At 34.2% G+C, this 14,581-nt stretch overlaps 1 protein-coding gene across 3 annotated transcripts; it reads right to left on the bottom strand.

The window, feature by feature from the left end:
* Positions 1-2,763: 2,763 nt before the first annotated feature.
* LOC141695112 (protein NLP5-like) lies at positions 2,764-7,832 on the bottom strand. Of its 3 annotated transcripts, XM_074499369.1 has the most exons (6): positions 7,638-7,832; positions 6,916-7,235; positions 6,279-6,789; positions 5,396-5,443; positions 4,356-5,283; positions 2,764-4,237 (listed from the first exon to the last, which is right to left on the bottom strand). In XM_074499369.1, the coding sequence occupies exons 2-6, from the start codon at positions 7,167-7,169 to the stop codon at positions 3,360-3,362; spliced, it is 2,619 nt and encodes an 872-aa protein (XP_074355470.1). In that variant the 5' UTR covers positions 7,170-7,235; positions 7,638-7,832; the 3' UTR covers positions 2,764-3,359. The 3 variants fall into 3 exon arrangements, with proteins under 3 accessions (XP_074355470.1, XP_074355468.1, XP_074355469.1); XM_074499367.1 differs by having other exon boundaries at positions 6,279-7,235; XM_074499368.1 differs by lacking the exon at positions 7,638-7,832 and having other exon boundaries at positions 6,279-7,560.
* Between the last annotated feature and the right edge of the window lie 6,749 nt (positions 7,833-14,581).

Below are 14,581 nucleotides of genomic sequence, written 5' to 3'. Positions count from 1 at the left end.
TGATGGATGAAATATTTGCAGCTCTGCTTTTGTTTTTGTTCTTGGTTGGTTGACTTCTGTTGTGTTGATAATTGTCTGCTGCTTCTGTCTTTAAGTTTTAATCAACAGAACTGAAATGAACTGGCATGACAATCGGCATGACAATCACTTGTACTAGGAAGACAATCGGTATGACTATCTGTTGTACTAGCATGACAATCTGATTGAACTAGCAAGACAATCTTCCTTCCAGTAGAACTTTCGGTGAGACAATTGAAATGACCTGGCATGACAATCGGTATGACAATCCAGATTGTCATGCTAGTTCAATTTCAATTATCTTGCTGAATTAAAACAGATTTTAATCCAATTATAATTCTGATTAAATCCACAATCTTAATTTGTATCACTGAGGCTTGATCAATTTCTTGAACTTCTTCCAGTGAATTAATTTCTCAAGTCTGTAGATGAACCTTGTTTCTGAATCCTTTGACATATGTTACTTTGCGAGATATCTTTAACGGTAGATCCACTATTTACTTGTTACATTCTTATTTGAGTTGAGTTAAATCCTCGAATAATCAAATAGGCTATGATATATGCCTTTCAGGACGGGGCACTGATTTTAGTTACAAATCTATTTATGTATCTGTTTAAATCATTATACAGGCTATACACTTATACAAATAAACAATAACTAAACCATGTAATTTTTATATTTTCCAGGAGTTGAATCAGGTCAGGGCCTATTCCCATGTTTCTACAGTTGTTGTTGGTACCTATGGATATGCAGCCCCTGAATACATAGCTGCAGGTACATAAACACTTGCATAATTTTATTTTATCTTTCAAAAAAACTTACATTATAATATGTACCATGAGATTCATGAAAGATGTAGTTGAAAATTTTACAGGTAATTTGTATGTAAAGAGTGATGTTTCCGGTGTTGGAGTTATGTTGCTGGAAATGTGAACGGGGCGACTAGTAATGGATAAAAATATGGCGCAAGACTAGCAGAATTTAGCTGAATGGGCGAGACCACATCTTCACCAGAAATGCAAATTAAAGAGGACTAGCTTAAAACCGTGCCACACACGAATCTCTAATAATAATTTATATTTTTATGTGTTAAAATAATAGGTAGTTAATTGGTTTTAAATGAATGTTTAATTTTAAATGTAGACGTTGGTATTCAAACCTAAAAGTTTTTATTGTTTATATTTTTAGTACTAAAATCAAATGACTATATGATCATTTAATTTAAGATGTCTCACAATTGAGATTAATAGAGATATAAAAAAGAGAACATAACTAAACCAAGAAACCAAGAGGTTGAATAAAATTACCGGTTATTATAATTAGCGTATATAGTTTATATAAATAATATAAATATAAATGTTTTTTGTTTTGAAATTCGAATATGAAAAGGTTAATAGTACATAAATAATAATATAAATCTTTGTAGTTAGTGAGATTCGAGCCTGAAAACCTGATTAGTGTATTCTTTTAATATTTAGATTGAACGGTCCTGATCATTTAATTAAAAAGATCTGAGGGTCGTAATTAAAAGGATAACCAAACCAACTAAAATAGGGGTAGACGAAATTATACTGGTTATTATAATATACTCCCTATGTCTCATTGAATTTTCTACATCACGTTTTGGCACGCTTTTCAATGTTCATTTAAAATAGAATTCCATTATATTTTTTTAAATTTTGTTTTCTGTATAAAAGTTTTAGGTTTAAACTTTTATTAAAAAAAAATATTACGAAACTATATTTTATAGAGGTCTCGAAATGCGTGCAAATAGTAAACGTAGAAAAATCAACGGGACCGAGGTAGTAGTATAGATTAGGGGTGTACTTGGTTTGGCCAACCCGACCAATGCAATCCAAACCGACCCTATTTCGGCCGATTCAACCCAATTTTTTTCAACCCGATACATATTTGGGTTGAAAAAATGTCAACCCGGTTTAATTGGGTTGGATATGGTTTTCGATAATTTTAAACCAATCCAACCCAGCCCGATTAAAAAATATATGTACATGCTAATAAGTTAATCCAAAAAATATGTTTAGGCCTATTACATAGATCCATTCATCTGTAACTCTAAATGTAACTTATAACATAGATGTTTGATTAGTGTTATGTTTAAAGCGTAAGCAATATTATTAGTCATTTTGGTGTTAAAAATTAGATGTTTAAGACTATTCAATATGGAGGATTGTAATATTGTTTTGAACTATTTTCAAGTGTTTTAAACTTTGAAACCTTATGTTTTATTATAATTTTTTATATTACTTTTGTATATTTAATAAACCGATCAAACCGGACCAAACCGAAGTATACAAATTAGTTTGGTTTACAAATTTAAACGGTTTGGATTGGGTTGAAATTTTGAAAACCCGAATTAATTGGGTTGGGTTGTTAAATTCGTCCGACCCGCCCAACCTGATCCGTGTACACCCCTAGTATAGATTATGGATCGTAAATTAAAGAAGCGATACCAATTAAGGCAGCGTATAAAGCCGCAGCACTTGTACTCAGATGTTTGGTACCCAATCCAAAAGATCGACCTTCCGTGAATCAGGTATTCAACACTCGACAACATATTAAAACCATCCACACCAGTTTTTAAACTTAACTATGTCATGGTCCTTGTCATGTGTGGTAAAGTTATGTACTATGAATGAATGCTGTTACATTTGTTTACAAGACTCTCTATATTACGGATTCTTAACTTCAAATTATCATATTCATTCAAAGAATCTTCCCTGACAAATTCAAAACATAATATATTACAACAAATTAACCGTGCTGAACGACGATGGAACTCCTTATTGAACATTTAACAAATTTAAAGAAAATAGCTTTCCTATTTCTAAAGTCTATGATCCAAACTATATATTACAAGACAACAAGGGCCCTTGCTTCACATAGGCCAAAAGTTCAAGTCCATCTAATTTCCTCATGTCACAGGAAACAGAAGTTGTAGCCGCTCCCTGATTTAAAGCATCATTCAGTTTTCTTGGTTCACATTTATATAAACTATGCATCTTGGTAAACTTGGCCAAGAGAAACCCCAACTCTGCCTAAAACTTACTGTGTTTATTGGAGCATTTGTGCCCCTAGGATTCATGATCACAAATCAACCCGTAATGTCTGTCTTGTGCCTTCACATCGATATTTCTTTACACTAACATCAACCCGTAATGTTCTCCAATTCCAGTTCTCTTTTAATGATATGTTCGTACGCAAGGTGAATGACTTCTGGCAATATACTTCCAGCAATATGACAGGCTGAAATGACATTTATGAAGCCCGAGCGAGAAAGTTGGGGATGAAACTCCATGACATTACTGAGGCATAGGTACAATCACAAATGACTACTACCAAAGGAGCTCCCCAGGTGTTGCGTAGGATTTTGATGCAGTGAGAGCTTGATTGTTTGGCTATGAGCTGACTCGCATACCTCACGACATTCCTCCAAGTCATCATCACATGTTAATAATACCCACTCGGAATCATCATCCAAGTACTTGAGATGAAACCCAGTTCTGTCATCAATGCAAAACCGCTTTGTGATTTCCCCTAGTAAGTCATCGTAGTTCAATGAATTTAACATGCGGAATCGGATTTTCTCTTCCCCGTAGGTCACTTTTACTCTACTAGTACTATCCCCTTCCGGGATATTTTCCCCAATGTCATTCGGCAACCTTGGAGGACATTCAGTTCTTGGGTGCTGAATAAGATTTTTGTGGCTTTGGGATCTTGGGAGGACCCATGGCATATCACTAGCGGAGGCTTGCAAGTGCACCGCACTAGTAGCCCTTTTCATAACACCCTCACTAGGATCATACCCCATCAGATCTTCTTTATTAGGTACACTTAGATTGGAAGGTTGAGGTTGCGTCCCACTGGAGTAACAATGACTTGAATTTGAACTCTGGCTGCAGGAAGAGGTCGGTGATTTGGATGTAGCTGCTTCAGGGCTTAAAGCACTACCCTCATTCTGGCTATTAAAACTTATTGGCTTTGAAGCTGCAAGTGGGCTAGTTTTCAACGAATTTGGGGATGCCAGTTCCGGGAAGTTAGAGTAGAAGGATTTAATTTGAAAACCACCAGAGGCACCTTGAACAGAATCAATCACACCTTGGATTTTTTGTAGGGAGTGACCGACCTTTTTGATCTTCCTAGAAGGCCAACGCGTTATACCATGTTGCCTACATATCCTTTTCAAAGTAGTAGGACAAACTGCAATTGCAAAATACAAGAGGAAGAAAAACTATACATGTTAAAAAATTTGTGGTAAACTAAACAAAATGTTTTAAGCATTTAAAATATGTAAAGAGAGACGCTAATCATAACATACCACCAAGACTCTTTGCAGCATCTTTTAAGCTGCCAGCAAAATATTGCCTGAGCATATCCAGTGTAATGTTTTTATCTGTCTTCCCGCGTCTTCTTTCTCCTATTTTTCCCACACTTGAGTAGCTACCCTGAGCAGAAGCACAAAGATTGTGTTTGAAGTTAACATGTCCGTCTGGAGAAATTTGTTGGTACTGGCTTGGACTTGAGGCACTTTCCATCAACAAGTCCCTTGGTTTACTCTCCCGCATCTCTGTGCTACTAGAAGTCCTAAATGATACTTCATGAGAAGATTTTTCTGAATATTCAACTTCTGCCATATCCTTTTTGCCGAGTCTATCTTCTGACGGGACCACTGTCTTACCAGCACGCATCAGTGTTTCTTCTTGCAACTCCGTGTCTGTAATAATCCGTAAACTATGACAAACTTTTTGGATAACAATAGAAAGTGCATTGAGTAGTTTCTTCTGATCCTCTGGATCCCTGCAATTCACCGGTAAAAAGAACTCCAGAACAAAGTCAGATGTGCCAGTGTATATGCTCCGTAGGCGTATAGCTACTGCAGCACACAACCCGAACATCCTTGCATGGTGTGAAAGAGGGTATTCCGTCTTGCTAGAAGAGGTCACGTCTGGAGAAAAACATGGTTGGTTAGTCATGAATGCTTTTCCAACCACACCTTGACCTCTCAACAAATGGTGCTCAGAGCAAGCTTCATGAAAACCTCTCATGGAGGATTCTGCTATATAGCAAGCAGAATCCAAGGTAGAAACACAATTTATTATGTTCTCATCAGAGTGGCGACAACCGTCTTTTCCCTGTTGGACACAAGGGATCCATGTTTGAGCTAACGGCAATCTATTTGTCTCACAAGTGCATCTTAGAACCTCCGTAATCTCTGGTAGTGCAGATTGGTAGGAGCCATTGCATATCTAGCACCCATTACAATTACATTTAATTATGTGCTCTCCACCAAAAATAAACATTTGGAATGTATAACCTGTTTACCCAAAATGAAACAAGAGTCTGTGAAAATATTTTTACCTTGATAGTGCGAGTAGAAGCCGCTTCAGAACCTCGAAGATCAACAGCCTATCGAATAAAAATAGGATTATTTTAGAAAATCATAAGCAATGTAACTTCTCATTAAAAAAAGTTCTTGTTTGTCGTATAGTATATAGTATGCATATTGCACAAACCAGTCACACACTTATGACTTGTGCCTATTTACCAACTGTGTGAGCCTTTTTAGAAGCTTCCATGCAAGTATTTTAAGAGATAAAGCAAACACTGTTTTGTGTGGATCAAAATGTTGCACCTACTCTGAAGCTGATTAACAGCTCCAATCATAGGAAGCCAACTTCTACAGGAAAATGCTACACAAAAATAGCTGCACATCATGAGTGAAATAAAGCAGGTATTCCAAACTATCATTTATGTTCTACGCTTTATATTAACCGTAATTCGTATGCATTAAGCTACAGTGTTATAAAGGGAGAAAAATATAAGTGAAGTTCTTACTGTAAAGTGAATTTTTCAGCTTAATTGATTAAACTGACTTTGTACAGAACACTGGACTTGCCGAAAGTTACAAAAAAAAAGCACAACATTTTGGTAGCGCAACATAATTATAATGATTAGTGGCAATTGTCTCTGTTCCATATTCCGTCCATTTTACTTCAGAACAGAGCTACTGCTCAGCATTTATACATTGCTAACTTGAAACAAGTTTTCCACGAATAAGCCTTAAAACTTAATCATTGTAATGCCTGTCAACAACAAATGGTTGGTACAGATTACAGAAGACAATGAAAATATAGGATCAGATCAACAGTATTTCACCGAAACAAAACATATATATGTACATGGGCTGATGGACGTGATTGCAAGCTATAAAGAATCCATGGCATCTAGCTAAAAAACATACCTTTAGAGCTTCACAAACACTTTCAAGTTCTGGTTTATAGTTGATCTTTTGAGAAGTTGTAACGATCTCAATAACTCCTAAGCAAGTGCTACTACCTTGTTCAAAAATTGGAACGGCAAGGGTTCCGCGGACATCATATTCTTGAGCATGACAAACTCGTTGATACTCTTCCCTTTTATAAAATCGAACATCAGGAGTCCACTCAGGCACCTTACCCATGAAAACTCGACTAGGCATCCCTTCTACCTCCTTAGAGTCCTGCCCTGCAGAAAACTGATACTTCACAGAAATATCTCTGTAACCTGCAAGCCTTGGGCTGTTACTATCGAGAGAGAAAGGTTGACCACAAGTACTGAGAACACGCCTGCCGCCTCTATCAACGGGCACCCATATTTGCAGGAGGACATCTCTGTCTCTTGTAGAGCTTTTAAAGTACTCCAGTGCTCGAACTACTCTATCCATGACAGACATCGCTCGACCCTGATTTGGCCTCGGTCCAATCCACCAATTTCTGGAAAATTCAGAACCTTCAACGGAATAAGTTCCAATTTGGTTTGAAGGAGTAATAATATTATTGGCAACACACTGAATTTGGTTAGGTGGTTGACTAATAGATAAATTCCGGGAAAAAGACGACCTTTGCCTCTCGTCTTGGCTATCGTTCTGTGATAAGGTCCAGTTCAAATCACCATTGTTGTTATCGAAAGAATTCCACAGAAATGAAGGGTCAAATGGAGTATTTGAAGTAGGACTCTGATTCAAGAATTCAGATCCATCATTTGCCCCTAACCAACATCCATCTAAGAGCAGTTCATCTAAATCCAAATCCATAATTGGATCCGGAGAAGTATAGAACATGTTATTATTTGGAGGAAAAGAAGCATCACCCATAAGTTCAAATTACAAAGCTTAGCCAAGCACAAAGTGGACCAAACTTGTTCAACCTCAACAGCAAGTCTGTCAGATTACCAACATATCCTCAGTAATAACTTTAAGAATAGTAGAAAGAGAATCAAAGTATAAAGTAAAACATAAGGGTGCAAGATTAAAACTTAATACAATAAAAAAGATATGAATTGTGATGTATACAGATTCCCCCATATATGGTCAAAGATATCCAGCTCCCCCACCTTTAAATGGAGAATCTTTAAAGAAATTACACCACAATTAAATTACATATATAATAAAAAGGGACGGTCTGCACTCTGCACACAGATATTAAACAAACACCATCTACACTAGCTAAGAAAAGCTTGAAAAATAAAGAGAGAGAGAGAGAGAGAGAGAGAGAGAGAGAGAGAGAGAGAGAGAGAGAGAGAGAGAGAGAGAGAGAGAGAGAGATGAAAATGAGAGAGATACCAGCGCAAGGAGAAGAAGGGAAGGAAGGAAGATTCTTGGATATTCCAAAGAAACAAAGAGTTGTTTGTGTGTTCTGTTCCCCTTACGTATACAACAAATTTTGTAAAATAAATACACCAACAGCACAGCAGTAGTAGCAGCTGGGCTTCACATAATGATAATAATCTCGAGGGGGCGGCCTTGGGCTTTGTTTTATATAAACTTGTATAAATATCAAATCTTGTAAATTCCCCAACAAATACTTATATGTAAAGGAAAGGCCAAATCTTATTACTACTCCTTGGCCTCTTAAACGTTTTCTCTTTTCACTTTTGTTACTGTTTATGATTGACTACTAATTTTCGTCTAATTTATAATATCAAACATAGTTATAAGTAATTTCGTTGGATTTATATTTATTAGTACTTTAATACAGTGAAATTTTTATATTTAATGCTAATACAAAATTAAAGATATTAACAATCAAAAGTATGTACTGGTAAATGTATCTAACACAAATAAGAAACGTTTTTAGGGACGGAGGGAGTATAATTTACACGGAGTAATTAATATATTCTGTGATTCTGGTATCCTACTATAATAAGGCCTAGTGTTTGGTGTGAGAAGATTCCCTCTTACCAGCCTATGACCCCACCACCACCCATAATTTCAATATTTGTAAAGTCAAACGTTAGATATCTCGCCTAAATGTATCCACCCCTTTTCATTTCCCTGTCCAGCATCATCTTCAATACTATTTTTTATTTGAATACAAGCCCTGTTGATACTTATTAGGAATCTTGTATATTTTTCTTCAATATACGACTGTGAGAATGAGACATGTTATATTTTCATGTACGTTGTTGTTGCCGTATGAGAATGAGACATGTTATATTTTCATGTGAGTTCTTGCCGTGTACAAATTTGCTAAATTTTAGAGTATCTTTAATAAAAAAATTTAACTAAAAACTGAGTTAACATATTAAAAATAAAAAATATAACCAATTTTTTTAAAAATTCACACTCCCGTTATATTAACCCCTTATCTATAATTATAAATAAACTCCTGGTTATATTTGTCAATCCACCACAGACCTGTAACAAATCTGTAAAAATATTATATATCAATTGTTATCATACTGATATATTCTATTTATAACAATTTAAAATATTAATAACATACTATTTTTAAATTATAATCAACCAATATAGCCAATATCATCGAAGCAAAATGTCTTACAAGTTTAGTAAATTTTACATAATATCTTACAGGTCCAATTTAGCCAACCATTACAGCCAATCCCGTGGGAAATACTCTTAGTTTGGTCTTATTATTTTAAAATGATATTTTTTATGATATCATTCATGTTATTTTAAAGGGATATCAATTATAATTGGTTTTCTTTTTGTTAGTACCATTAATCTATTAGCTTTTATTCGTGGTAATTTTGTACATTAATTTTTTTATTTCGGATATCCCGTATTAAATAAAATGTAATAAAATTAATTTCGGACTGCAACATAAATTGTATATTTGAAATCTTAGTAAAAAATACATGAAATAGACCTTTGAATCATGTAAAATGGAGTTAATATGACTGACATAAATTTAAATTTCATAACCAAACTTTGACCGTTAATATCACTCATATTGACTCTATTTTAAATGATTAAGAATGTATTTTATTATTGTTTTTCACAAATAACTTAAATACTGTTAGTAAATGAATATCACACAGAGGGGGGTGAATGTGTTTTAATATTTTTAGGTTTTTCTTGAATGTTTTTGGTTGAACAAAGTAAATTTAATCTTGTAGAGAGATGTGTTAATGCAGTAAATAAACATGCAGTGAACAAGAACACAATCTTTTCAAAACTCGCTTAATTTTTATATTAAAAATCAAGAATGTTTTGCTACAAAATTTCTAGGCTCTTTGATTAAAGAGCTTAGTTTCTTCTTGAGAGAATTACAAGATATTATCTAGATTGTTGCAACTAACAGAAGACCAGTGTTAACTTTATACCTCAGTTAACTGCTGGTTTACACAGTGTACAATAAGACATGCTATTCACTTTTCTAAACTGTCACTTATCATTTCTATTTATAGAAAAGTAAATGTTCAATTTCTGGCTTAGCATATCTTTAGCATCCTGTGATTATCTTGATCTTCCTCTGTCAGTTAATCTTCACCATTGATCTTGCACGTCCTTCAAACTACTTTTTGTAGATTTGTCAATCCAGCTGGCTGGATTGTTTGTTGATTGTTTATCTTGAATATTGAACTGGTCTATGATTTTGTACTTTGAGAATTTCACCTGAGATCTCCAATTAGGCACATAGATATCTTGACATCTCGATAAGTATAATGACTTATCGAGATCTCTAATGCTTTAGTAAATTAGACTTGTAGAGGTCTCTGAGTTCTCGAATGGAACTTTGACCTGTCGAGATCTCTCAGCATCATGTCTTCACTTTGACTTGTTGACAACTTAGAGTTCTCTAGTGAATTTTGACTTATCGATATCTCTGAGTTCTCTAGTAGACTTTGACTTATCGATAACTCAGAGTTCTCTAATGAATGTAGACTTGTCGATAACTCCGAGTTCTCTAGTGAAGAAATGACTTGTCGATATCTTCAACCTTCATGTCTTCTTGACTTGTCGATATCTCTCTGAGTTCTCGAGTAGCTTTCCTGACTTCTCGATAGGTCATTTTGAGTTCTCGAATGACTTCTCCATAACATTAAATCTATGACTTGTAGAGATCTTGACTTAGAGTATTTTTATCAAAACAGATTTATTCAACTCCAAACTTCTTCATAATTCTTTTGAGGCATGATCATCTTGATCTTCTTCCAGATAGAATCCTTAGGCTTGATACTGTTTCAGGAAAAAGACTCCAATCTGCTCCTTTGTATTTTTACAGACTTTAAAATGTTACAAGTACAATTACAAACTAAGATAACAATACAACTTACTTAGATTTGTCAATATGACTTAGTCTTGTTGAGATACATGCATGTCTTGCACAACAATCTTCCAAAATTTGTGAGAAGATTGCTTAACACACATTCATGCTTGTTAACAAAACTAAACCCAAGTTTAACATATTATGTTTCTCCTTAGATCAGATGTCCATTTAGTCTTTGCTCTACACTTTGATCAGGAACACTAATGATGTTGTCATCTTCAGTAATCTTTGACATCATCACTTATATATTACAAATACATAATTCATTTTTCAAACTGAAATCAATTCTATTACATTTTGCTTAACACGGGATTAACCGAATTAAAAAATCAAATTTACAAGATTACTAAGAATAAAAGTCAATAAATTAATGTTACCATCGAAAAATATCATTCCTATAATGGTACTATATAATAATATAGCGATGTCCGTATTTTAAATTATATTTTATTTAATAAATATTTGAAATCTTACTAAATGTATGTAGGTGTAGTAGGTGTAGTTTTGCGGATTATCATACAATTTAGTCGCTTGTGTATATTAATGTCTAAAGTATAAAAAACATATCACATACGTGATATTCATTTTTTTTAATTATTTATATTTTCTAAAACAAATCACCGTATTAATTTTTTATCTATCATATATACAAAATTATAATAATGAAAATGGAGTATAATTTGAATCGACAATTATCTCCTAATTTTAATTATTAAAAATAAAAATAAATAGTGTTATACAACTACTAAACTCCTAAATTGCTAAACTAATAGACATAATCTTTTATCCTCTTAAATCGCAATTAATTTTGCTAAACTACATCTTTTTCCTAGTTATTTTAATATATTTTTTATAATTTCTATAATTATTATATATTCATATAAATATATTAAAATTATAATATAATTGAATAAATAAAAATTTAAAAATATTAGAATATTAACGGGAACACGTGTATCGCACGGGGTTTAAATTAGTATATATAATACTGCAACTCACTACGAGTTACTTGGGACAATTCATTCACCTGAAATTACTGAACTACCCATTATAAATATATATTAACAAATATCAAATTTAATAATATATCCTAATTACGTCTAAGTCATTTATCTATACTAAACTATAATAACCGGAATGGGGTATAATTCAATTCATCCCCCATTTTTATTATCCCTTGTCACGACCATCGAATCTTCTTAATCAAGTGATTATAACCATCAACATTGCATGGAGATTTACTCAATTTTCCCTTGTAAAGTTCGTAATATCAGTGCATTTAGATTTACTCTTCTCTCCCCCTATCAAGAAGAGAGTATTAGTGTCTGGAAACATCCAACAGTTGTTTTTGCATTTCTGTTTTTGCATTTAGATATATTCTCCCCCTTTTTGACATTATCTCTAGGGAAAATTCAGCTAGATGGACGTTGTTCAAGCATTTGTCATTGTCCATTTAGAACAATATCTGCAGCTTCAAGCTTCAGTGATTTCTGTAGTGATGAATTCAATAGGTAGAATAGGAGACTTTACTTAGACCTGCAGAAAAAGTCTTTCAGTAACACAAGTCCTAAACTCTCTGTTCTTTTGATAAGTAGTCTCACTACTTCTCACTGTACTAGTCTCATGACTTTTAAGAGTCAGAGTTTCCTCACAAGGATTACTAAATCCAGAAACTCATCTACCTCTCCTTTTGTCAGGAAGGATCATGCCTCTCTTATTTTCTATTTTTCTCTCAATCTTTTCTCTCATCCTCACATGAAATAATCAAATGTTGTTTAACCTACATAAATAAGAGGTGGCTGAGAAGAGCTTTTTGTGATCATATGATTAGAAGTGATCCATATAGGTCTAATCAATACTCATTTCATCAGAAGAGTGAGTATGCATTTCATACCTTGTGGGATTCTGAAGAATCAGTTGATTGATTTAACATTAATATGTAGCTGCATCTTTCATCAGTTCCAACTGTTCTCACAGTGTTCTTAATGATTCTGCCTTCATCACCATTTAGAGGTAATAGTTCTTGTATGGCTAGAGATTCAAGAGTTACTGGATTACTTTGACATCCAGGTTCTTGTGTAGTTTACTCCACTGTCTGAATTCTGAGCTTCTGTTAACACTATTTGTTGTGCAGTTGTGTCATGTTTATCAAGGGATTCTTCCTTGTCTGCTATACTATGTGAAGTCTAGGTTCTTGTGGGACATGGATCGGGAATTGATGGCGTTGCTATGCCCCATTAAGACATAGGTTCTTGTGTGCATGACCTAGGAAGTGAACATCTTTTGATAGTCTCATCTACATGTCCAAGAATAGTCTCCTTTACTCGCTTGTAGCTTTGCTGTTGTAGGAACTTCTGACGGTTTGCCTTAGAAAATTTTCCTTAAGTCTAACACAACAGGGTTGATGAGCTTCTGTGAAGACCAATATTAGATGAAGTTCTGGTACTTTCTTTGGAGATGAATCAGAATATCCTTTGTAAGCACAAGTATCCCCTTCATGAATTCTGTAGATTTTAGATAAGCATGGGGATCTTGGCTTATTACATCCTTCTCTTATCAAATAAAAAAACAAAGGAAGAACATTTTGTGAGGTTTCTGTCCTTTTATAAAATAGGTTCCTTTCAAGAGTCACCTGAGTGGGTTTGTGTTTGAGTTTGTGTTTGTGTTGATGTGCTTGGATGAACTACAGTTTGGTTGTGAAACATGTATTATCTGCAGCTTAGCACAAGTGCCTGTTGAGTGATCTATAGATCTCAGAAATCTTGTAATTAACAAGTTTCTTGCAATTATAGGAAATTCAGAGAGTTAGGCAAAAATTTGATTTTCAAAGATGTTTAGATACAAAAGTTAAGGAATTTAAACCAAAATCAAGAATGATTTTGTATAATATTCTACTTTACTTATCCGTTGATATGTCTGATGCATCAGTTGAAAATAAATGTGTTATCCCTGCTTCGAGTGATTTATCTGAGTTTCCTATTGTTGTCTTGAAGAGATTGTGTTTAACCTGTACTACATTGAACATATGTAACTTTATGATGTTTAGTTTGACATATGCAGTGTAAGATTTTCAGTTGCATGCAGTATTACCAGAAAGATGATAATTAGTTAAATGATAAACACATAGCAAATAAGGCACAAACAGCTTTAAAATAGAGAAGAAGAAAGATTTTCATTAAAAAAGAAACAGAGTACAGGATGTTTTAGATTTCAACAATTAAACCCTAATCCTAACTACTCTAGTTTCTGCCTCTTCTCTGCTTCAATCCTCCTTGCCCTGCACTGGTACGCTTCATACATGGAGCGTGCAAAAGAGATGATTCTCTCTTGCAGCTCCAGAGCAGCAAGGCGTTCCTGCTCAGCCTCTATGTCACGTCTCTCCTGTTCGAACAAGACTTCACCCTCGAAAAATAGAAAATTTATTTGATCATCCCAAGAAAGTTCGTCAAAAACTTCAAGGGGAACGTCAAAAGGACTGCAGACTATCCCTCTGACGCGGACATGAAGCCCAACAGGGTCATAGTAGACCATGTTATCAGCCAGATGAAAGGCTGGTTGATAAACGCCATTGTTAATTTTGTAGAATACAGGAGCAGCCATTTGAGAAGTATGAATAAGATGAGGGTTTGGAGTTAGGATGTTTGATGAGAGAAAAAGTAGTGATGAATATTGAAGAGAGAAGGATTTAAATTTATTGAAGAAGAAAAGAAACCGAAGAGACACTGAGTTTCCCGGTGAATAAGTGTTTTAACCACACACACACTTTACGCGTATCTAGGCAGTTAAAAGTGACTTAACTTTCTAGTTTAACTATTCCCCATGCAAGTACTCAAGAACACTTACACAAAAAGTAACCCTCCCTAGCAGCAAAAGATATTCCACTAGCTCATTAATTAAATCAAATACTGAGAAAGATTTATTTTGAATAAATTCAAAACATATAATTAGCACATAGTCAAATAAATTCAACTAATATCAGTATTCTCAAAACATC

Source organism: Apium graveolens, chromosome 11, assembly GCF_009905375.1.
Source record: "Apium graveolens cultivar Ventura chromosome 11, ASM990537v1, whole genome shotgun sequence".
Classification (NCBI taxonomy): Eukaryota; Viridiplantae; Streptophyta; class Magnoliopsida; order Apiales; family Apiaceae; genus Apium; species Apium graveolens.
Note: the sequence above shows the minus strand (reverse complement) of the source record. Positions and strands in the feature narration are given on the sequence as shown.

Coding starts and splice junctions, on each gene's coding strand:
- LOC141695112 (XM_074499367.1), bottom strand. CDS start 7,169: ATGGGTGATGCTTCTTTTCCTCCAAATAATAACATGTTCTATACTTCT. Junction 5,444..6,278: donor GTGTTTGTGAAGCTCTAAAG/GTATGTTTTTTA, acceptor TTTATTCGATAG/GCTGTTGATCTTCGAGGTTC. Junction 4,238..4,355: donor TGCTGCAAAGAGTCTTGGTG/GTATGTTATGAT, acceptor TTGCAATTGCAG/TTTGTCCTACTACTTTGAAA.